Raw genomic sequence first — 24,919 nt, 5'->3', positions numbered from 1 at the left:
AACCCATGTCCCCTGCACTGGCAGGCAGATTCTCAACCACTGCGCCACCAGGGAAGCCCAAATCATACATTTTTAAAAAGCCTCAACAAACTCTTCTTGAACAGTCAAATTTCATATCATTATTTTCTCCTTGAACTCATATTTCCATTCTACTTCCTCCACCAAATTTTATCTTAATATAATATTTTATGCTTGAGAGTCTTATTATTGGTCAACTTTTCATTATTCTTCTGAAAGAAATATATATATGTGTGTTTTAAATATATATATATATATATATGTTTTCAAATTCTGTCATCCTAAAACTCGAAGTATTAAATTTCTTCTGGATTGAGTTATAAAAATTGTTATAGTATAAGACTGATCAAAATATATAATTGATCTATATATATTACCACTTTGATCATTTATTTTATAAACTTTAATAGAAACATTTTTCTTAATGACATGAATTGTACCCTTTGTATCCTAAATGTTTATGCATTCATTGGTAAATGTTACTTATTGCTAGAAGAGATAGGTTTTAGCATTGACTTTATTCTTTTTGTTCTTATAAATGTAAAGCAAAGGAATGTTGCTAACATTAAAAAGTAGGTGGAAATTGAAGGAGTTCAGTTATGAGAATGCCACTTAATTCCTTGAACTCCTTCTGAGTTATATTCCATAAATCACAGTGATCTATTGCCAAACATTAATCAATTATTTTTAATGATCTACTTACTGTCTGACAGCTTTATTAGGTAACCTTCAATTTTGTTGAAAGCCAACAATTGGAAAACCATGTGTTTTGCAAAAATATTTGTTCCCTGGTCGTTGAAGTTCAATCAGACACCAATACTTGAAATTGTTTTTGTTCAGCCCCACTTGAGTTAGGGTGGGTGAGAGGCATGCTGCTGCCTTTTTTTTCTTTCTTTCTTTCTTTTTTCTTTTTTTGGTTAAGCTGGGAGAAGGAATAGTGAAAGTGTGGCTTAAAAAAAAAAAAAGAAAAGGAAGAACCACATGCTTCCATGGCAGGTCTGTTTCAGTGGAATCTGAGCTTCCTACCTAAAAGCACCTTGGAAAAGAGCATGTTTGCAAGAACAGGAAGTAGGCAACTCCAGAATGACTGTCAGTGTGGAGGCAGGCAGACCACTGAGATTACTCCAGCATCCTTCCTTCTCTGTACTAGACCAGCCCAAGTCTGGACTGTGGGTCATGAGCTGTTTATTTGCCTCCCAGGGTAGTTAGACCACGTCTGTTTTGGATTTAAAAGAATGTTACTGATGTAGGTGTTATATTCCTCCAAAACAGGGCTTCTAAAAAACCTGTTGTTTTTTAAAATCAGTGTTTATTAGAAAAAAAAAAGACAGATTCCCAGTTTTGTTGTGTATGTTTCAGTTATTAGGCCTTTTTCACATATATCATACTTAATTGGTAGAATCTTTAACCAGAATTTACAATCTGTGTGATCAAAATGCTATACCTTTCTTATTATGCATTTACTTTTGTGTCACTGTGAGAATTATTGAAATGAAGAGCATAAAGTATGTAGACTAGTGCCTAGCTCATATGTTGATCAGTAAGCAGTGGTAGTTATTTATCTAGTGCTATATAAATGAAACACAGTGATGCATCATTATTTTCTTAAATTTGAGTCTTGGAATGAAATTTACTAAACTGTGTATTCCTGAAAGCAGATGCTAAAATTTTCACTTGTGGAGAAATAATCAACGTGAACGTTTACAGGCCTGGAAATCAGCAGGTACCTCAGAGGATAAATTAGATCTTGTAATGGATGATAAGTTGAGTCAGTCAACATGGATAAAAAGGTCATCCAGTTGTGGGAATTACTACCATATCTATTCTTGGTACTTTCAGATGGGAGTACAGTTTTTTTTTTTAATATAGTCATGATAATATTTGCTCTTTAGAAACATTATCTACATGTTGACCTACTAAATTTATCATTGTTGTGTATTGTCACTTAAGTGTATGTGTCAAACTAAGCAGTGTGTGTTAATTAATAATCATGTGTCAACTCCCAGTTAAGTTGGATAAGTTTACAAAAACAATGTCACAAAGTAAATACACACTAGGAGAGTTACTCTTATATTTTTGATCATTTAAATACAAAACAAAATACTCTCAAAATTGAAGGGGAGATATTCAAAATTAGAAGCCCTGGTTTTTCATGACAGCTCTTATTGTCTCACTTCTGCTATGACATGAGGGCTCAGTCCATCTGTCCATTCAGACACAGATTTGAGGAAAAGAGATGAGGACAGCAGGTTGATAGCAAGGTTCCATTTTTGCCCCAGAGCACACATTTTAAGGATAGTCACTGAAGACCTTGCTTTAAATCTTGGGTGGGTTTTTTGAGGATTTATTTTATATTTGATTTCCTATCTATGTCACATTTCAGTTAGACTTTTGTTTGAAGGCTTAAACAGCTCTGCTAGGGCTCTCACCATCACTTTTCATTTTCCCTGGTGGGTGTGGGCCAGTTGCTGCTTTTCCATCTTGATCTGATAACTTGTCCTAAGCACACATTGAGTGCCACTAATAAGATATTGGATTCTTGCTGGAGTGAGAGAGGGGCTCTCTCTTGCTCTTTTCCCCAAGCTGCTGCCTCTTATTCCTATAACTACTTCAGTGTCGTGAGAGAGGCGTCCGATTTATATTCCTTGGAAAAGTATGCCTTGCATTTCAGAATTGTTAGAATAAGGTGATCTAGGCAGGTGGAGAGGGCTGAATTAGGCTGGTCCAGATAGATTTTAGAATGATCTGACGTGAAGAGAGTAGATTGTGCAGAGGAGATACGCCTAGGATTCTCCAGAGGCCCTCAGTTGCTGCTCAGAGCCATGATCCCGGCCTTTCCATCTGCATGACTTAGTCATTAGACCATCCTGGATGTTTGCTCCACCTCTTCTTTCAGGCACAGGGGATGTGTTAGAGGCGCCCTCCAGTTTTTCCCTCCATACTCAAAGGAGTATGTTTCTTGGTTTCCTTAAGACCAGTGCTGAGCAACAGAGTCAAGAGTGTCTTGCCTTCCGACCCTGATCCCTTGCCTCCTTAGTTTCATTTTCCCTGCCATCTTAGAAAATATTCTTTTTAAAAAATTCTTAAAATAATTTTAATGTATAAAATGGAAATTATATACATGTATGTGTGTGTGTCTATTTACACACATACTCTTTTGACAAAAATTTCACACATTATGGATATAACATAAAGTCTCTCTGGAATCTGTGTCTGGCCCCTATCCACTGCTCAAGAGAGGTAATACAGATATTTGCACACGCTCTCTCTTTCTCTCTCTCTCTCTCTCACACACACACACCCCTACAGAAATGTATACTATTATGTTTGTGTCTGTTTTAGCATAAAGTTTATCGTACTGTGCAAACGCTCTGTTTGCTTTTCCCATCAGATCTTTCTCTGCCAGGACAGACAGTTGCCTCATTCTTTTCATTTGCTACACAGCATTCCATAGCATGGGTGTACCTGATTTTATTATTCATTTGCCTGTTGATGGACATCTAGCATGTTTCCCCATTTTTTTTACTCTTGGCACCAGTGTGCTGTAAACATGCTTGTGCTCGTGATTAGTGTTCATTTTAGGTAGATAAGAGAGGTAATTAGGGTATGTGTCTTTAATATTTAATATATATTACTTTATTGGCTTCTAAGGTGACTGTGATGTTTTAAAAGAGATTTTTGGATTGTTTTAAAGAAGTTTTGGGTTCTGGCAAGCCTTGTCCCTTAATTTTATTTCACTCAATTCAGTAACACTTGCAGCTTATCAGATCCCAGATCAGTGCCCTCTCTCCTTGTTTGAAAATAGTCTGGAGCACTCCTCCCTACTTAAGCATTCCTACAAAGCTTTTCCCAATCCTTGGTCCCAAAGTAATTTCAACAGTTTCCAGTAGTTGGTGTGCTATTGAGACATGATGGTTGAGAGGTTTAGTCCTGGTTCTGCCAGGCCTTGTGATCTGGGGCAGATAATTTCCTCCTAGGCTTAGGGTCAGGAATGATTATATGTAAAGCCCATAGTATATGGTACATAGTAAGCACTTGGTACTTCTTGGCTGTTGTCGTTCCCCCATGCAGCTGAACCCTTCACTCACTTCTTGTGTACCTATTATGTGCTGGGAGCATAAAGATAAATAAGACATGGTCCCTATACCTGAGGAACTGACCTTCTAACATGCATGTGTTTGCTCAAAATGAAAGTACTTACTCATCTTTTATCTATTTGAACCTTATCTATAGCCCATCTGCTTTCTCCCAACCAGTTAACTTCTGCCTCATGAGGGACAGCCTCTCACATCTTTACTCATTCTGTTTAACAGTGATTCAGCACAGACCACCTGCCCAAAACATTGTTAAAAACTGAAATATGAGATAGTGTATAAGACAGTCTGTGTTTCTGAGCAGCTCATAGGCTCTAGGGAGGAAAAATTAAAGAGCTCCAGGGTTCTGAAACACTCGTTTGGCTTCTCTGTTATAGCTTTTCACCTGCGAACTGGCTCAATTTTACTTTGCACTGCCTGTGTGTTAGTAAGGATAAACAATCTCCATCCTCTCTTCTCCAAGGGCACAGAGTGTGAGGTGCTAGCAAAAGGGCACATAGTTCTCTGTTGAAACCTGGGAATGGCCTCACACCCACTCCCCCTCCCCCATGGACTACTCTTGTTAAGTAGGAGCTATTTTCTTTCCCAGGATTGAAGAAAAACTAGAAGGACTTAGAAAGCCCTGGCCATCTATGCTCAGGTAGAACCATTTTAGTAAAAGTACCTTTTGCTGCCACATCCTGCAAAGATCCAGCACATCACTGGGACCACTGGGTTTGTACCCCGGCTTCCTGGGGAGTTCTGCCCTCAGTCCCATGAGCTTCTTTGGGACTGACACATCTTAGGAATTCTTGACACAGAATAGGAAAAGTCAGCAGTCTTTCTCCCTCACACATGTTCTTCTTTTAAAAATAATTATTTTTCTTTGAGAACTCAGGGATACCTCCTTGCTTTTATTACCATTACAGGTTTCATTTGGTTTGTTCACAATAAGTATATTAAGTCTGAACTTATTTTAAGTCTACCCTGACACAGAGTTTAAATTAATGTCTTGCTGAATTGTGAATGGACGTGAAGGCTCCTTATAAAGGAGCTTTAAGCGTTTGTTGCCCCAACAGGATCTGAGCATAATACTGAGCTTGAGAAAGATGATTTTCTCAATGGAAATAATTTATCATTGCTAGAGATCATGTGAAATTACTAATTTTTTCTTGAAGCATGTTTTTTGTAAATGTTTTTCAGAGATACATACCTTGAAATTAATGATGGTCTCCTTTGTGAAGACTATTTCATTTCATGTATTTTGTTGACCCCTGAGATAATAGTCCATCTAGAGAGGAGAAAACATAAAGCAGTACTAAAAACGCTATGAATGCTTTCAGTAAAGTAGAGTCACTTGCCATCTGCTGTTTTCCCTAATGCTGCATTAATACTAGCATCTCTAGTGCTACATTTTGGGTTTTGGGCATCTTTGGTTCATTTGTGGATGCTTGTCTTTTAAAATTTTATATACAATTCATTTGGTTTTAGAAAAATATTCTGGATAATGTAATGTATAATGTAAGTATACTGGAAGGAAAGTTTGCATTTAAAGTAATGCATTTCCTAGTTCAAAGAACACAGTATTGTTCTATCACCAGCATATGTGCTTGCTTTTCCCCACCCCACCCCCAAACTTCCCAGTAGGGCTGAAGAAGTTTGGATCAGCTATGTTGGCAGGTTCTTCTGGTAATTCTCAGAAGGAAATGTATGTATGCATTTAATTAGCAGAGGTTAGTGGTTCAGACTGTGGCTATAAAGCAGGAAAAAAAATGGCACTTCCTTCCCCCACCCATGGAGATCATGCTCATCATAGTAAGAAACTGAAGTTGGCTCTGGTTGAGGTTGTTGAGTTGGGAGGACAACATCTACCAGAAGAGAATTTCTGTGAGCATTCTGAAAATTATATTGATGGAAACTTCAGCCCATTTAGTATTGTTACCATATTATTATTTATGGTGTACAATTTCCAGTTGTACTTTTCACATAAACCTATAATGCCTGGGCCAGCTGCATTTACATTTTTTCCACAAATCCCACAGATCCAAACTTCCTTTCTATTTGCTGTCTAAACTCTGGGGATTCTTCTTGGCTCCTGGAAAAAGTCTTCCTCACTCTCTTTCTCCCCTCCCTGCTTTTCTGTACACAACCCTCTTTCTCTAAAGAGTACACTGGTTATCAGCAGAGTGACAGATTGTGTGTGAGAAGAGGGAGAGGTGGGTCATAAATAACAATGGTGGTTAAGTGTACAGGGTTCTTGGAACCTCAGAAAACTTCAGCTGTATGAAATAGGATGTGGCCAATCTTTCTTCTTCGACCACTTTCGTAATCATTCTCTTTCTTGGAAGATCCTACAGTATCTTTTATACCCACTCAATCTGTATTAAGAGTGTTGGGTTTCTTCATAACTCCTCTCTCCAGCTCTGAAATAGACCCAAGGGTTCACTGAGGACCTGAAGATATAGTTAGGGTAGCATGACAGATAGAAATTAGTAAATACTTTAGGCTTATCCAAAAAAATTAAAATGTTCGATATATCTGGGACTTTTTCAAACTCTCCTCTGCTTTATGTAGCAAAGGGCAAAATGAATCACTCCATAACAAGGGATCCTAATAGACACCAAACTCAATTTAAATTGATTTAAGTTCTGGGGGGCTCTCCAGATTATACTTCACAAATACTAATATGGTAATACCAGTTTTAGCCATAAATCATTGCATTGGACCTCCTGTCTCTTTGCCTGGCTATAGATCATGGGCAGTAATACACTGTCTCTTGAACCACCAGGGTGTAAATTTCACTGCTCATAATTTCCAGTGTGTGAGGAGAGCCTGGTGAAGAAGTAGGCTTGAATGGCTCTGTTGGGGAGTGGCAGTGCACACGAGTGGTGGATTGGCCTGTAGTGTGGCTGACCTTTTCTCATTTAATGTCCTCTTTCCCCTCTGGAACTCATTGCAGAATCATTTGCATGTTATATTTCATCTACATTTATCTCATTCTAGCCTCTTCATCCTTCTGTTGAGTTATATATGCCCCTGAATAAATGTTTTCTATTGTCTGATTTAAAAAAAGGTGAATTGTGACACTATTTGGCATATGAGAGATAGTAAAGATAGGAAGTAGGAAACAGGAAAATACCTGTAACGTCAGAAAGAGTTCTGTATAGTATATTTAAGAAAAGCGGGGCAATTATTTTTTATTAATGTTTATATTCTTTTCACTTTAGGAATAGAAGGACAGTCTGTGGAAATTTCCAATATTGTGGACATCCGAAAAGAACATAACCGTGAGATTGCAATGAGAATTTCTTCTAGCATCAACAACCAAAATAGGTTTTATACTGACCTAAATGGATACCAGGTAATTTCCCTTTAAAATGTTTAAGTAATGGTTATAATATGTAACTTTTATATGTGATGATGGGCCAGTTAATTTTGGATCCTTTGAAAAAATATGCTTAAGGTTGCAAATTATTTCTAAAATAAAACTGAATTTTAACAGACACTTTTAGATTCTGTATTCAACCATATTTTCAAGGTTAGAACAAATATTTGCAAGACTATTTTGTGAAATGTCTATTTGTAAGGATTTATTTTTTCAAAGGAAGATTTAGTGGCCATTACGCATGTTAAATACCTTGATGCTAAAATGTATATGAATTTATCTAATAGAAAGGAAATATTAATTAGGGACTGATGGAGTATATCTTTCTTTTTCCTCATAAGGAATTGGTCTATGTATATTTAGTTTATTCCACATATGTTTTTAAATGTATGATTTAATACTGGGCTCTTTTAAATTTCAGGAAAACTCTTCTCTCTGCTGATGTATATGTGTGTGTACATATATACACACACATATATGTGTACATAGACATAGATATACAAATAAAAACATCAGTTTAGAAATGTGAGTAGGTGTGTATTTAGTCAAAATTTTCATGAAATAGTTTGAAATAGTAATGGGAAAATGATTCATAAAAATTTTTAAGATTGTAATTTCTCTAATTTACTAGAGCTCTTTTGATTGTTACCTAAATCTCTGTATTCAGAGTGTATGTGTGTAACAACATATCTTTGAAATAATACTATTAGAAACATGAGCATGTTTTTGAGGCATTCGCATTTTAGAAATTTCTGGCTACGAATAGAAATAATTTCACAAATGCTGTTACTTTGATTTTCAACTGGGATGAGTGGAAGGGATTGTGATAATTTTCTCTTCTACAATTTCCTGCAAAAGTTAAATTTAAACCTTTTCAGAGCATAAAAATTGCAGCATACATTTTGAATTAACATGTTAATTCTTCTACAGCTGTTTGGTTTTCAAATGAAGCCCTGGCTTTATGGTGATTCATTTTCCTTGTGTACAAAAGAAAGGCTTTTCTTAAAGTCTTACAGAAGCAGTAATATGTATGTGTGGGTGTATACATGAATGAAAAAACGTAGTAAAAATGAATAAAAATGTGAATTTTCTTTACAAGCTTTGACCATTTTAATAAATAGGAAAATATTATTTTTAAGTCTATAGCCTAAGTGTTTCCTCTTTTTTAGAATAGGCCATTTCTTAAGCTTTGAAAAGAGTAGTTACTTGGGCCAAACTAGAAATCTAGAGCCGCAGGTGGGGAGTGAGGGTAGCAGCTACACAATTGTGACAGTTTTAAATGTCTTTTTTTTAAGCATACAACTAAATGGAGTAGGAAGATCAGGATTGGAGATTTCTTTCTAACTAGCTTCCCTTCCTTCCTCCCTTTTTTTTTTTTTTAACATTTTACAGTTTTTCTTCCACCAGTTTGTTAATTTCCTAGGGCTGTGATATAAACTGCCACAAACTGGGTGGCTTAAAACAACAAAAATTTATTCTCTCACAGTTTTGGACATTAGGAGTCCAGAATCAAGATGTAGACAGGGCCCCACTCCCTCCATCGGCTCTAGGGAAGTATAACCTTGCATTTTCTAGCTTCTGGTGGTTGCAGACAATCCTTGGTACTCCTTGCCTTGTAGACATATCACTCCAATCTCTGCCTGTGCTGTCACATGGTCTCCTTGTGCCCTAAATGTCTCTCTCTGTGTCCAAATTCCCCATTTCTGGTAAGGACACCATTCTTTAGATTATCGCTCACCCTAATCCAGTATAACTTGATTTTATATGCAGAGACCATATTTCAAAGTAAAATCACATTCACAGGTTCTGGGCGAACATGAATTTGGAGGGACACTATTCAGAATCAGTAAGTTGAACAACCTACTGCAGGGTTGTTGTGAAGATTAAAGATCTTATCTATGAAATTCTGAATACTGTGCCTGGCATTAATGGTTACTCAGTACATGTTAACTATTATGTTTATGTTGAACTTCTCCTTTTCTGAGTTTCATGTCAAACTTTCATGAGTTTAAAAGAAGAGATGGCATTTTTATGTGGTATAAGATTTCTGATAACAAAGTCTCTGTTTGATGTCTCCTCCTGAGGTTTGAGTGAGTCTCCTTGACCCAGATCAGCTTAGTGCATTGTCAGTCTCTCAAAATATAAAATTAGAGTTGTATTTCATGCATTCAGATACTAGACCAAGAAAAGTTGGAATTTGGAACTATCTACATTGAAACTAAACAAGAAGAGTTAGCCTTGAATAGTTTTTAAATATAAATGTGCATTTGATTATTATAACATAGTATGTTAGAGGATTTGGTGAGGAGATGTGTGGTATTTATTAAAACTGATTCAAGAATCATAAGAGATATTTCTTGAAAGGGGGATAGAGAGCTATTATGCTTAGCCTTCATTACAAAAGCAGTATGTTAGATGTAAATGAGAAATGAATCCTTAATACCTTTATAATTTGTTTTATGCAGATATTGGAGAGCTAGAAAACTTGTTAAGGATTTTTATTCTGAATTTAAATAGTAATGCCTATTTTAAAAATCTGGACAGGGGCTTCCCTGGTGGCGCAGTGGTTGAGAGTCCGCCTGCCGATGCAGGGGACGCGGGTTCGTGCCCCGGTCCGGGAAGATCCCGCATGCCGCGGAGCGGCTGGGCTCGTGAGCCATGGCCGCTGGGCCTGTGCGTCCGGAGCCTGTGCTCCACAACGGGAGAGGCCACAACAGTGAGAGGCCCACGTACCGCAAAAAAAAAAAAAAAAAAAAAAAAAAAAAATCTGGACAAGTTCTACCTTTCTCACTTAACAATTGTTTTCTAAGATGCTAATGATTTTTCTTCATATTGTTTTGAAGAATGTTTTCATTTCTAAGTTAGCTGTTCTATTGGACAAGAAAGGTGCTGTACCTTTTTCTGTTTGGAAGGAAAACCATCTGTAGTCGATAGTAATTTTTTTATGTACATGTGTAAATATCACTTGATTTTTTATTTCCTTAACGAGAACTGTTTGGTCTTACAGATTCAACCTAGAATGACACTGAGCAAATTGCCTCTTCAGGCGAACGTTTATCCGATGACTACAATGGCGTATGTCCAGGATGCTGAGCATCGCTTGACCCTGCTCTCTGCTCAGTCTTTAGGTGTTTCGAGTTTGAAAAGTGGTGTGTTGTTTAGATTCTTTTTTGCTCTTATAAGTTTCACTCCCCAGTGTATAATCTTTCTGCTGGTAATATGTATTAATTATCATCCCCAGTCACAGGCTTTCTTCTTTTGAGAACCAGACTGTTAGTTAATTTTGAGCTTTGTGAGACCAATGTAAAATAATAAATTTCCTTAATCTTCAGATGAAAAAAGAGGAACCTAAGAGTCCATGAAACTGATTATTTTTAAAGATAATTTACTTCTCCTGATGGCTCATTGTTTGCAGAAGTCTGTCATTATTGTGACTGATTGGGAATGGAAATTCAGACTCAAATTAAGTTTAGATAGAGTTCAGATAACTTAACAAAGTTTGCAAAGGTGGAAAGTTACAGTTCAAACTTAGGTCCTTCTCTGAATCCCATCATTTTAGGACACTACCGGCTGAAAAGAAGAAAGGGAGTAGAGATGATACAGATATGGGGATACAGAGGAGACAGACATGACTTTACAGATTCCAAAAGACAGAGAATGAAATGGAGTGAAAGAGAAAATAGATAGTAGACGCTGATTGATTTTTTTTAGAACTTTCTATTGGGAGACTTTGTCCCTCATAATACATTATTTTTAATTATCATATACATGTCAATTGCTCTTCTTTCCTTACATACTAAGAGTTGCTAAGACAAGCATGTTACGGAGCCAGGCAGATAATAAATGTGTACAGATGCCTGGCATATTCATTTTCTATTGGGCATATGCATACAAACCCACTATTTATATTATGTATATACATGCATTCTGTACTTCCACACACAGAAAACCTTACTACTTATCATTTTTCTTTGTGGCCTTCATTAGACGAAATCATGAGATCACGTCATGAAGACATGAATACAGTTATAAAAATAATAATGGCCTCATGTCGGGGCTCCAGTGGGGAGTGCTGGGATTTGAGTGAATTGCGGAGCACATTCCCCCCTGTACACTGGGGTGGCCACTGCTTGGTGTCAGCTACTTGCTGCCATGGGGAAAGGGGTCCAGTGTTGCCAAATTTTTCAGTTTTTGAAGAAAAGCCCAGAAGTCTAGAATTTTATGAGAAGTTGCCCATTCTGTAACTTGTGACATAATTTTTTAAAAATCAAAACATAAAGCCTCTTTGTGTCAGAGATGACTCCTGAGCTACCCATTTTTAAACTCTGCCTTAAATTCTCAAAATTGGGCTCTACTTAAATAGGGGACTAGACCTTAGGATTCAAGCAGTCATGAACCAAACAGTATTATCTCACTTCCCTGATCAAGAGAGCTATGGACATAAAAACAATTTGAGTACAGGCTAGGAAGTTACTAAGTGTCACATAGTATATGGGCTAACATTTGGAGGCAGAGAGAAGAGTTAGAAATGACCAAGAGATTGATATACTAATTTGAGTGTGAAGAGATCAAATTCTAGATAGGCATGGGGACAGTTAGCCCCAATGCCTGAAGAGCATGTTCTGGACAATTGTCTTATGAAATATGGAGAAAACAACAATGAAAATTCTAACCAGCACTGTTAATTTTATGTACTGGATACCTAAACTGAGAAGATAGAAACTAAACAGAGTTGGTTTGACTATGTAAGCATAATAGTTATTAAAATCCTTTACATAGTTCCCTTTTATGCCAAATGATTGCTCAGTACAGTAGCAAATATGAATGAATGGATGGATGAATATATATTTAAACACATATAACTTTAGTGGGTTTTGGGGGAGTATAATCTTAAGCATATAAATATGTCTCTGGGTGATTTTTTTTCAGTTTTTTTTTAGTTTGTAATTTTATAACCTAACCATTAGCTTACAACTTAAACTAAAAGAGTTGTAGAATTATTGCATAGCAAATAAAGGAACCAAATATGACAACTTTTTGGGCTATAGGAGAAAAGACACACTAACACAGTATCAGAGAGGGAAGGGGGTATGTGGTGGGTGTCTCCAAATTCTAGGGCTTCAGAGAATCACAGCATATCAAGTAACCTAAAATTTTACTTCAAATCCTTTTTAGATTCTGTCCTTCTGTGTTTGTCTTATTACTCCATGAGTGATGTACATTTTTTAATGAACCTCATAAACATTTTTAAATTCCAAATGCAGCCACTAAATTTTTGGAAAATTTAATTTACTGGTTCTATTAAATTTTTGTAAGTTTCACTTTAATTTTGATCTCTTCTGTCCCATTTTTAAATTTCTTATTAGATTTTACTAGAAGCTGATAAAGAAAAGGAGAAATACGATCCTGTTTTATGAGTTTATACTAGCTGCTTTTAGCTATTATCGAGAGGAAGCCCATGGTACTGTGGATTGTATAGGTCTGTCTCCCTGACTGGAGGAAAAACTTCAGTCAAGACCCTGCCTTGTATTATGAGGTTCTCAATGAATAACCCTGGCCTGTTTGTTTTTTTGGTAGGTCAGATTGAAGTTATCATGGATCGAAGACTCATGCAAGATGATAATCGTGGCCTTGAGCAAGGTGTCCATGATAACAAGATTACAGCTAATTTATTTCGAATACTACTAGAAAAAAGAAGTGTCATGAATATGGTAGGAAAAAAGCTCTCATGTTCTCATGTTGTTTGTTCTTTGCCATCCAAAATTATGACTTTATACTTTTTTATTTTTTTCATTTTCCAATATTGAGATATTTTTGTAATAGACTTAGCCTGTATTCACAAAAAAGAGAACTTCATTTATATATATTGTGTAAGATTTACATTCAGCCCATTTTATTTTTTAGTTTTGCTTATTGTGTAGATATAAAATAATGTTAAGGAATCAGCTTGGGTGAAATTTCCTGAAATTACTTTGAAATAAATAAGCGTTGAGTTTAAAGGATAGAGCTTAGTCATGTACTTAGGAGATTAAGTTTGAAAAATAAAATTTATTTGAAACCTTAGTATACTCATTCTAGCCTTAGACTCATCTGTTGAAAGTAGATTTACTTGTCTGCTTTCTTGTTCAGTTTTCATTACTCAAAGCAAAAATCCAGCATTCCATGTAAAAGAGTCTGGCAAAAGCTTGATCAGACATGAACCAACCTGACAGTATACTCCTTCAGGTGGCAGAAAAGTTATCTCAGAGTTCCCCATAGACTGCTGACTACCCACCTCAGATGGCCCTGGACATGGCCCTTTTTCACTTACTCTGCTTTTCATCTTTCCACACTAACCATTTCAGATCTTTTCTACTCTTTTCAGCCAGTGGCCTCACCATCCACTGTGTAGAGAGAACAGCCATTCATAGAGCTCTCTGTTCTAGATACCAAGCATCTGCTCCCACCTTGTCCTTCTTCCCTTGTGTTACCTTCCTTTCCTCATAGCCCAGTCCCTCCAGTGTCCTTGGAACTGACCCCAGTCTCCCTCCTGAGGATCCTTTTGTTAATCATCCTCCCTCCTTCCCTGTCCCTGCTTCTCATAGGCTTTCAGTTGGCTTTTAAATGCTCTTCGTTTTCTTTCATGAAAAACAAAAACAAAAAACAGCCCTCACTCAGACTCTCATTTCCGTTTCCCCTACACTATCTCCTCTACCCTCACTGAGCCAGAGATGATGAGGTGAGTTTGTGTCCTCACCTCCCTCTCACACTCAGTTCATTTCAGTCTGGTTTGAGCCCCCATCATATGCTCTTGCCAGTGTCACTAGATCCAGTGGATGTTTTCAGTTATCATCTTACTTCACCTTTCAACAGCATGTGACGCTGACCATTGTCATATCCTAAAACACTGCATAGTGAGGGCTTCCATGGTTCCCTACTTACTTGGTTTTCCTCCTGCCTCTGGGGTAGTTCTTTCTCTGTCTCTCTCATAGCTGTTTATTCAGCCATTAAATATTAGAGTCCTCAAGGCTCGGCCCCAGGCCTTTTCCTTTTCTCATTTTGTATGGTCTTCCCCTGCGTCAATTGGAACTCACAAATACAAGCCCTCAGCTTCGGTTTCACCTCTCACCTCCAGACCCATCTATCTGCTTGCTTCCTGGCATTTCTTTCTACATTTTTAAGGGCATCTCAAGCTCAACATATCCAATATCATTCTTGTGATCTCCCCCCAACACCTGTCCCTTTTCCAGTGTTCCCTCTCTTGATAACTAGCACCACCTTCCATCCAGTCCAGACGCCTAGGAGTCATCTCTGATAGACACTTCTGTGCTTGCTCTCTTCTCACAGCAGAGTCATCACCAGTGCTTGGCTATCTCATTGCCTAAATATTTCAAATCTATGAACTTGATTACTTCAGTGACTCTAATCTAAACTAGCATCATGTGTTTCCTGGAGGTAGCCTATACACATCCACTCTTGTCTCTTCTTTCTGCCATATCTGTTTTCAACCCAGCAAGCAGTGTTTTTTGTTTTTTCAAAACCAAATCTGTCCTCCCTGTGCCCTGCTTAACCCACTATGTCTTCTCATTGCTCTCAATATAAAAGCCAAATCCTTACCATAGCCCACAGATCCCCTCGTGGTATGGGCCCCGCCTGTCCCCCATCCTCATCTACATGGCTTTCCCTGTTTCTGCTCTGGGCCAGCTGGTTTTTCTTTCAGTCATAAATATTTCCCATGCACCCAGTGCTCACAGCACCTTTGCACACGCCTTTCAATCTCTCTGCCCAGCGACTCTTAGTAATAGTTCAGATCAGAGCCTACCTCATCAACTGCTTCAGCTTGACCAGGTCAAATCCCCTTCTGTGCTCCCTCAGAACCATGCATCTCTCCTTTGTGTTTGTGTGATTATGTGATCCTTGTTTTTCTCCTCTTTTGGACCGTAAACTCACTGGGAATAGGGGTTATGTCTCTATCTGCTTCTAGGATTATTCCTAGCAGAGCAAGCACCCAGTGTATGTTCTGTGAATGAATACACAAATGCACAAATGAATGAGCTGTGATAGCGCATTGCACCACTGTATTTATCGCAATTACTGCTTACTGCCTTGTCACCATATGCATGTTCTATTCCCCCTACTAGATTCTACGGACTTGTCTATTTCATTTGCATGTGCCCCACAGGGCCTCCTTGCCTGTGGTAGGCATTCTATAAATAAAATACTAGTTGATTGAATGAAATGGCAACAGCTAATTAAGGCAAAGAGTTCTCCCAGTATTTAGAATCTTTTAGGAAAAGATTTTAATATCCATTTTAGATGTCAAGATCTATACCAGTTCTTGAGACTCATGGTTTAAATCAATTACTGATAAGAGCTTACTTTTAGGATTAAAACTTTATATAAAAATCATTGTCTGAGTGCTGGCAGCTACTATCTTTTGCTCCTCCTGAAGTGTTTCTGGCTTTGACGATTTTTCTCTCTATAGACACTAATTTACAAAACTTCTGTTAACTATGGCAATAAAAATGTTCATGTCAGATCTATAAAGCTTTCACTTAGAAGTTAAATAATTTGTTTACTCTCATTCAGAACTCTTTGGGTAGTAATTGATTTAAATTTGACTCAAAGTTTTTATAATCCTGTGTTGGTTAAATTTTTCTTTTGCTCAACTATAAATTCTTGGGCTTAAATCAATAGTTTCTTTTAAATAAGAAATGAACTAGAGAAGAGAAAATACATTTTAATTTCTAGTGAAATTGATTAAAAAGACATTTGATTAAGAAATGTTAATATGTCATCATGTAACTTAAATTTTCTAGAAAGTGTCTTTATTTTCTGCTCAGACTTATGACTAAAATATCAGTGGTAGAAACTGAGGTGGGGAGACACTCCCTGGAAGGGAACGCATTTTAGTGGGAAGCTTTGAGCCTCATGGGAGTAATCCTGGATGACTAAATGAAAGTGTCCTGTTCTTGAGCGTTCTGCAGAGAGGCAGTGAGAACAAGACTGGAATGATAAATAATTGCTGGGAGAGGTATAAATGCCCAGTGAAGCACTGTGGCTCTGTGAGGTTGACTGTCATCCATGGGAATAATGCTCAAGCCTCAGCAGAAATGGAAAATAGGAACTGTCTTATCAGCATTACTCTTCAGGGTTTGTTTCTTTGACCCTTACTTCCTACACCCTTTCTGCTGGCGACTAGTATAATAGTAAAGGGGGCGTTGAACTAGGAAGTGTTCGTGTGTTACAACTGGGTCGTTTTACCTCTGGATACCAGTTCTTTACATATAAGGAGAGGAAACTGGAGAGATCAGCTAAAAACTCAAATGCTGACAGGGCTCAGGGAAGTGATGGCATGAGGGAGGTTGGTCAGGTTTTGAGGGCAAATGCTTATGTTAGGTGACCAAAGGGTCTGTGGTGAACATGAGGATGGACACATCCCACTTAGGAGCCACAGCTCAGCCCTAGATGATGTTTCCACATGAGAATGTGAGGACCCAGTGTGACTTCATTTTCCAGTGTTTGGGGTAAAAAAAAAAGTTATCTGTTTGGGGGAGTTTTTGTTATTATTGTTGTGTTGATGATTTTAATGTGAAATCTCTTGGATTTTTTTCTTTTTTTGAGAGGTGGCTGAAAAACAAACAACTTTTTAATACCATACAGAGCTACCAAAGCATGTCTAATAGGCCAGCTTGGCCCATATACTACTAAGCTTCAGCTCTGCGCTAAATGATATTTATCTCTAAATCTTACAGGTCTACATATTTTCATTCATTCTCTCTCCTCCCTCTTTGTCTTTTTACCCCATCCTTCCCCCTACAGTAATTTTCTCTCTTTCATTTATATTGCATTGCTTGTTAATGTAATAATTAATAAATTAATTAATCATCAACAAACATCAAGTTCTCACCGTGTGTCAGGTCATTCTGAATAAACAAAGGTGACTAAAAAAACGATCTTTTTCTTAATAATTTAGCAGGTTTTGATGTAGACAAAATGGAAACCTGTGACGTTTAGGAATCAGAGAACTCATCTGGGCTTAATGAAGGGCACGAAGGAGCCTGGCAAGAAGTTCTGACTTATGAAATAAGGGCTGAAACCCAATAGAGAAGATCGCAACTTGATGTGGTTTGGATCAGAATGTGCTAGAAACTCTTTTTAATGTTGAACAGGATGCACGGAGAAAACCAGACCTGTACAGTCTAAAACCTTCCAACCTACAAGAAACCAAATAATGTTTAGAGTAGTATATTAGTTACTATAAGGCTGGGAAATTCATTTATAGCTTAAACGAACATGTAAAATTTCCTATAGCAAATATATTTTATAAACTTTGGGTCTATGGTTATGGTTAAAAAATTAGTGATAGCTCCACAGTTAAATATCTTGCTAGCCCCTTACTGCTATAAATATGTTCAGAAAGTGTGATGGCGCTCTCCCTGAGACTTTGCCACACCCGACTTGGTCAGCGTCCAGCAGTGTTACTTGTTCAAGGAGCTCTTCTGACACCAAACCACAACTCTTATATAAACTTCTCTTTTTTATCTTGCTTAGGAGACAATAAATAGCACAGTTCTTGAATGCTGAAAGTGCTTACATTCATGGCATTGTATCATGTGACAAGATTTTTCATTAACATGTTTTCGAGTCTGCATCTTGGTTTTTTTAATCCCAAACAAGTTAAAGGATGAGGCTTATACTTTTGATTCCAAAGGGAGCTTTGTTTCTTCTAAAAGGTTGGGAGGATGTCTGGGGTGGCAGTTCCTAGCACAGGTCTGCAGCGCGGTGTGGGACTGACTATGTGACAGTCACCTGGGGGGCTTTTAACTTTACCTTCCCAAGGTCCCACCCCAGGAGATTCTGATTCAGTAGATTTGGGTTCGGGTCCTGGGATCTATGTTTTCTAAAAGTTCCCCAAGCGATTCTGATGTATGGTCAATGTGGGGAAGCACTGAAGGTCAGAACTGATTTGGGTTTGGAGGAATAGTAAATATGCACATCACTGCTACTAAGGTATAGATAATCTATCAAGAAGTACCCTACCTATTCACTGAAGCGTCCCAGGATTCCTCCAAGAGCATAGGACAAAGCCAGAAAGCTTTTTCTGAATGTTTCTTGACCTAGTATGGACTTAATGCCTCCGGAATCTGATAAGGCAGGTGTTTTCCTGGCTTAAAAAGCTTTTATCTTTTATTACTCAAAAGTGATTTTGTCAGCAATCCTGACCCAGATTATGAAGTCCTTTGATCTTTGAGTACATTTAAAGCTTCTTGTTGCAAATGTTCCCTCTCTCTTCATGTTATTCTACAAGCTGCATTAAATTTCAATATTGCTGAAGAATATTATTTTATATGCTTTAATCTTTCCTTAAAAAAAAGGAATGTGGAATGGATAAAATTTTTTAACAACTCTTTTTATACCTAATATTTTTTGTCAATACCTTAATATTGTAGTGTCCCTCTGTTGCCTTTAAAATTTTTTCTTTTCTCTCTTCATAGTCTGAATTGTAATGATATCTACAGTTTGCTGCTGGCAAGATGCTCCTCACTCTTTGCTACCACCCTCTGTTCAATGCTAATCTGACATTCTGAATTTTAAGCTCTGTATCTTCTGTAAATCTTATCTTTTCACACAGATAAGTAGCCAGACCTTTTATTTGAGCCCTCTATTAAAAATATACAAAATCAGAAGACATCAGTGAAATAGTCATTTCAAAAAATAAGATATAAAATTAAATTTTCTCTAAATGTTGCTGGTGATCAAAAGACCTTTCTACATAAATTATGTTTTCTTCTTAGTGCTTTTCTGTGTCTGCTTTTACACCTTAGGCATTATTGGTTAAGGTTCTACTTAGTCATTGATTTAATTAATTGTATATGTCATCTACCATATGTATATCCCTAGTTCTGGTAGATTTACTTAATGTTTGAACATGCTGAAATACTTGGCTATAAGCATACACCATAGCAAAGACTAAAGTATTTTAAAATTATACTGAATAATTGTGTACCATGTAAATGTGTGATAACTACTCTATAACATATATAGTAGTTCCTATTTTTGGAATAAAGTGAAGCAGCTGACAATGATTTTACCACATTTAAAGAAAACAGGTGATCTAGTTATGCTACCTGTGTTATTTTAAAGACTTATTTATTTTTGAGTTTTTTTAAAAAAAATCATATCATTGGGTAACATTTATAAAACATAACTTTGGATCAATACATATAACTTTACAGTCTAGTTAAGTGTATAAATGAAACCATAAGAATATGATGGGTAAAACCTGAGGGAGAAGAGATAGCATTTGACAATGTATAAGATACATGAACATCCCAACCCATTTACTTTTAGAGTTTTATGGTAGGTTGAGAAAGAATTTTCATAAAAAGTTATACCTTGTCCTAGAATGTTTGTGGAGAATGTTGTCAGGATTTTTAGTTTTAAAGCAGTGGAAAAGAGATATTTCTCAACATGGGAGTTAGGTGGACACTGTTCTCTTAGAACTGAACTTGGTAATCTGCTGTGCATTGTCTAAGACTTATTTATAAAATAGAATAAAATCAAAGTATTAATATATTTGTATATATTTTTCCTGTTTAAGCCCTGTCTGATAATTCAATTAATACTATAAGAACTGCAAATATATAACTCTTAAGCATTTTTGTTTTTTCTTGATAGGAAGAAGAAAAGAAGTCGGTCAGTTATCCTTCCCTCCTTAGCCACATAACTTCTTCTTTCCTGAATCATCCTATCTTTCCAATGACAGAAAAGGTCCCTGTGCCCACCCTTCAGCTGCTGGGTGAATTCTCTCCATTAATGTCATCTTTGCCTTGTGACATTCATCTGGTTAATCTGAGGACGATACAGTCAAAGGTATATCCCAAAATATATCTATAAAAAATTACTTTTTGGGCCTTTCTCACCTTCTGAGATGGCCCACGCTCTGTCTGGTGGAGTGTGTTTCTCTCTAAATAAATCCACTTCTTACCTAAAAAAAAAAAAAAAAAAAAAAAAAAAAATAGTTTTTGTAGTATACTTGGTGTAAGGGGGTGGAAGGAATAAAACTGTAAATTTTACTCTGCTTCAAAGAGTGATTAAGAGGACTTCACCTTTAGGCAACATCATTGTACCTTTCATTTGACTGTTGCTCTGTAGTTTAGAGTGTTTCCTTAGACTGATTTATTTTATTCTCAGAAAAGTTCTGCGTGGTGAGCAGGTCAGGGAATATCAGCTTCTTTTTACAGATAAGGAAGCTGAGGCTGGCCTGAGGTCACATAATTAGCAGGTGGGAGAACCAGGCCTTAAGATCAGCCCTACTGGCATTTTCCATTTGTTTCTCCTTATTAGTCAGTGTTTCTCAGGAGTTAGAGAAACAGAAGGTATAGTGTGTAATTATTTCTGTACCAGAGGCTTTGTACATTCGTATCTTTTCTCCTAAAAATACCAAAAAAATCCTAAAAAACCCCAAATCTTTGCATTGAGAATCCAGCTATGTAGGTGAGACATGAAAACACATCAGAGGAAGAAACAAGGGAAGATTTTATTAGGTATGGAATTTTAACACAGTTTGATTGCTTGAGTTTACCTATATGCCTACTTTTGAAGTCAGAGACTGCATTTGAAAAGAAGAAAAGATGAGAGGTTTGACATCACTTTTATGTTTTGTAAAGCTGTTTCATCTTGTGGATTGACATCCACTTAGCTGGAAATAGCGAGTGATTATGGATTCTGTAGGAAATGTCTTATATTAAATGGCCTGAGTGCGAAAAGAAGAGTGTTCATGTTGGAAGAGAGTGTAAGAGGAAAAAAATGTTTAGCTCGAGAACAAAGAACTGAAGAGAACCAAGCAAAGGAAGGATCAGTGCCTACAAATTTGGACATTTAGGGCTTTAAAACTATATGTCCAAGATAGGGAACTTACGCCTGACTATGTAGGAAAATACATGTGTCTAATAATAATGAATACAAGTGAACGTTAGAGGCCTATGTGTGTATCTCTGTGTCAAAAGGGCTTGTTTGATCACATGAGTGAACTTCAGGATTTATTTCATGCCTGCTACATGCCAGTTATTGCTAAAGGCACTGTGGTATAGTCATGGACTTAAACAGACAAGAGCCCCTGCCTTCCTGAAGCTTAGATTCTAATGAGGGGAGAAAAATAATAAAGATGAAAAAATAAGAGAAACATATGTTTGATGATGATAAGTGTTATAATGAAGGGGAAGAAGGAGGGAAGGGCAGTTTTAGAAGGTGATTTGAATAGCGTGGTTGGAGAAGGCCTTGCAGAAAAGGTGATAATGGAGTAAAAATCCAAAGGAGGTCAGGGAATAAGAAACTCACGCAGATTTCTGAGGGTAGAGCGGTCGGGAAGAGTTAGGAGCAAGTGGAAGGCCTGAAGGCAGGAGATGCTGGTCAGAATGGAAGAGCCATGAAACCTGGACTGTTCTTTGATTCCTTGCTGTATCCCCCTGCCGTGAACAGAGCCTGCACCTAGTAGGGGCTCAGTAACAATTTGTTGGACAAGTGGATCTTGTGAGTGTTCTCTTTAGGATTCTGCTACGGTCTTTTGTGGGTCTACTTTTTGACTCAGGGAAAGAACGCACTAGAGATGGGCAGCCTCCCTGAGGTAACCTGTCATTAATTCATGGGCTAAAGAGAATGAAAGGATAGGGTGGAGACACCAGACTCTGAGCCTCAGGCTGCCACCTCGGGGCATGGATAGTAGAGGACATTAGCGAGCTGAGGGATCCAGGGGCTTCTGGGGTCCATGGCGGCCATGGAGAAGTTTTAGCCTCACTTTTAGATGACTCTTTCCCATGATTATTTTCAGAAGCAGCACCAGCTGACTCTAGAATTGGTGAGTGTAGGGTTTTACCCTCCAAGGTTTTTGCTTGTTTTCCAGATCACCTCTTTTTTGTGATTACCTGTTCCTTTCATTCTTCCTGCTGTTGGCTAGCTTCCTGTGATACAAATCTAATCACTTTCGGGATTAAAAATCCCATTGCTGGGCTTCCCTGGTGGTGCAGTGGTTGAGAGTCCGCCTGCCGATGCAGGGGACACGGGTTCGTGCCCCGGTCCAGGAAGATCCCACATGCCGCGGAGCGGCTGAGCCCGTGAGCCATGGCCGCTGGGCCTGCGCGTCCGGAGCCTGTGCTCCGCAACGGGAGAGGCCACAGCAGTGAGAGGCCCGTGTACAGCAAAAAAAAAAAAAAAAATCCCATTCCCTACAAAGTTGATTTAGACCCTTGGGCATTCAGTCCCTCTGCAGCCTGGCCTCACTGGCTGTAGCCACCTGGCTTCCCATTGCCCTTCTCACCTTTGGAAGGTGAACCACCTTCACTCCCTGCTGGCTGCGTGACTGCTGACTCAGCTACCATTTATAAAATGGGCCTGATATCAGATATGCCTGTTTCAGGTCTAGTATGAGAAACAGATGAAATAGTGCTGTGAGAGCCCTTTGAAACAGAAGTGCTTTGTAGACATACATTGTTATCCTGATGATGCTTACAGTACATGCCAACGCAGGTGCAAACTGGAGTTTTAGCAGATGGAATAAAAGCAATTTAACAATTTGACCAGGAAGAATAAAGACTGAAATGCCTAACCATAGGCATAGGTTAATGCCTAACACGTGATCAGAACTAAATATTTGGGGCTTTTTTGCATTATCATGTAAATTGGTGCCAGTTCTATGTTAGTCTTTGACTCTTAGCACGTATTTCTAACGGTTGTTCAAAAACTTACCAGTACAATTATACTCCAGTAAAGATGTAAAAAATAAATAAATAAATAATAAAATTGCAGGGGGGAAAGAAAAAACTTACCAGTAATCCGAAGGGATACTTTAAAGAATTGCTCTCTGTCCCCTAACCTCTGATAATAGGAAAGTAATCATTGAAGGAAGCTAATGTAGGTATTCATTCAAAGAAAGCTTGATACTTAAAAGGTGTCAAGTGTAATTCCATGATTATACTAAAAGAAAGACAAAAATAACTCAGTCCAGAAGCCAGAGCTAATCATTTTGGATTGTGTTGTTTTTTTGTGTGCTGGCAGCTTCCAGCATACAATAATGAGTTGTTCATTTAGAGACTGCAGTGCATTTTTCCCATTGAAATTATGTAAACAGAGGTGTTGGCTGCTTCCAAGAGAGACTAGAGGTCTACATTGGCCTATATCTAAGTAAGCATTTTCCTAACCATCACCTCACAGTATTTCCATGAGAAAAGTGTCTGAGGACCCCCTTGACATGATAAGGTCACATCTGTCTTCCCTTCTGACCTCCCCCATCAGCTGCGTAACAGAGGACACCTCTGCTTGCCCATGCCCAGGCTGCTGTCTGAAGGTTCCTCAGTTCTAAGCCTCAGTCTCCCTCACTCCTTGTGGAGAAAGGAGTTATGGGCTCAAGCAATAGTGAGAGAAGCAAGGTGGGGGCTGGAAGTTTGCTAACCGCTGAGCTGGTTCAGCATTTCGAGCTATCATTCTCTGAGTCACTGTGTCCAGATCACACTGAGGAGATTTTTACAAGAAGAGACTTTTACAAATTCCCTCATCTCTGAGATTCTGATTCTGTAGGTCTGGTGTGGAGAGCTTAGAAATCAGTAATTTTTAATAACTCTCCTCATGATTCTAGAAATTGCTGAGTTATCACCATTGGCTAAATTAGGAAAGTAAGGGTTAGAGAAATTAAATGATTAAAATTAAATGACAGTAAGCAGTAAATGACAGAATCAGGAGCCACATCCAGGTCTTCTGAACCTGGGTGCTGAACGTATCCTCAGAGGATGATATTTAACCTTTTAAGACTTACCGAATCTGTTCTCAAAGTCCAGTTTCTCAGGGAAAAAAAAGAAAAAGAAACAAAAGTCCAGTTTTTCAGAAATTGTTCTATATTGGTAGATGAGTTTACTTTTACGTAGGCATCTCTTGCTTTTCTAGTTTATAAATTTTTTGGAAAAAAAATTAATTATATGTCATATATTTGTAGTCAGATGAAGAGGAGAACAAACATCTCTTAAAACCCTGCCTCAGGGCTTCCCTGGTGGCGCAGTGGTTGGGAGTTCGCCTGCCGATGCACGGGACACGGGTTCGTGCCCCGGTCCGGGAAGATCCCACATGCCGCAGAGCAGCTGGGCCTGTGAGCCATGGCTGCGGAGCCTGCGTGTCCAGAGCCTGTGCTCCGCAACGGGAGAGGCCACAACAGTGAGAGGCCCGCATACCGCAAAAAAAAACAAAAACAAAACAAAAAAAAACCCTGCCTCATAGCTGTATGGCCCAGCATGCTCCAGCCCCTGTCTAGGAATTTAAATGTTAGCCTTCTCATCCTATATGCCTGGCCTCCAACTCTCTTCTCTTTATCACCCTCTTTTCTTGCACTATCAACAGTTTGAGATACAAAAAGAAGCTTCTATAAAGATTTGAAAACTGGGGAATAAGAGTACCACTCAGGTGCACTAAACGGGAA

The 24,919-nt window shown here is 38.0% G+C and overlaps 1 protein-coding gene across 1 annotated transcript in view; it reads left to right on the top strand.

The window, feature by feature from the left end:
* MAN2A1 (mannosidase alpha class 2A member 1) overlaps positions 1-24,919 on the top strand; it is a gene marked incomplete at both ends in the record, with an annotated part of 155,973 nt that overhangs the window by 123,639 nt on the left and 7,415 nt on the right. The window contains 4 exons of the mRNA XM_079702510.1: positions 7,319-7,452; positions 10,484-10,625; positions 13,054-13,187; positions 20,137-20,331. Of these exons, the coding sequence (XP_079558636.1) occupies positions 7,319-7,452; positions 10,484-10,625; positions 13,054-13,187; positions 20,137-20,331 (605 nt within the window). The remainder of the gene's footprint in view (positions 1-7,318; positions 7,453-10,483; positions 10,626-13,053; positions 13,188-20,136; positions 20,332-24,919) is intronic.

Source organism: Hyperoodon ampullatus (assembly GCF_949752795.1).
Source record: "Hyperoodon ampullatus genome assembly, chromosome: 4".
NCBI lineage: Eukaryota > Metazoa > Chordata > Mammalia > Artiodactyla > Ziphiidae > Hyperoodon > Hyperoodon ampullatus.
This window is presented reverse-complemented; position numbering and strand designations above follow the sequence as displayed.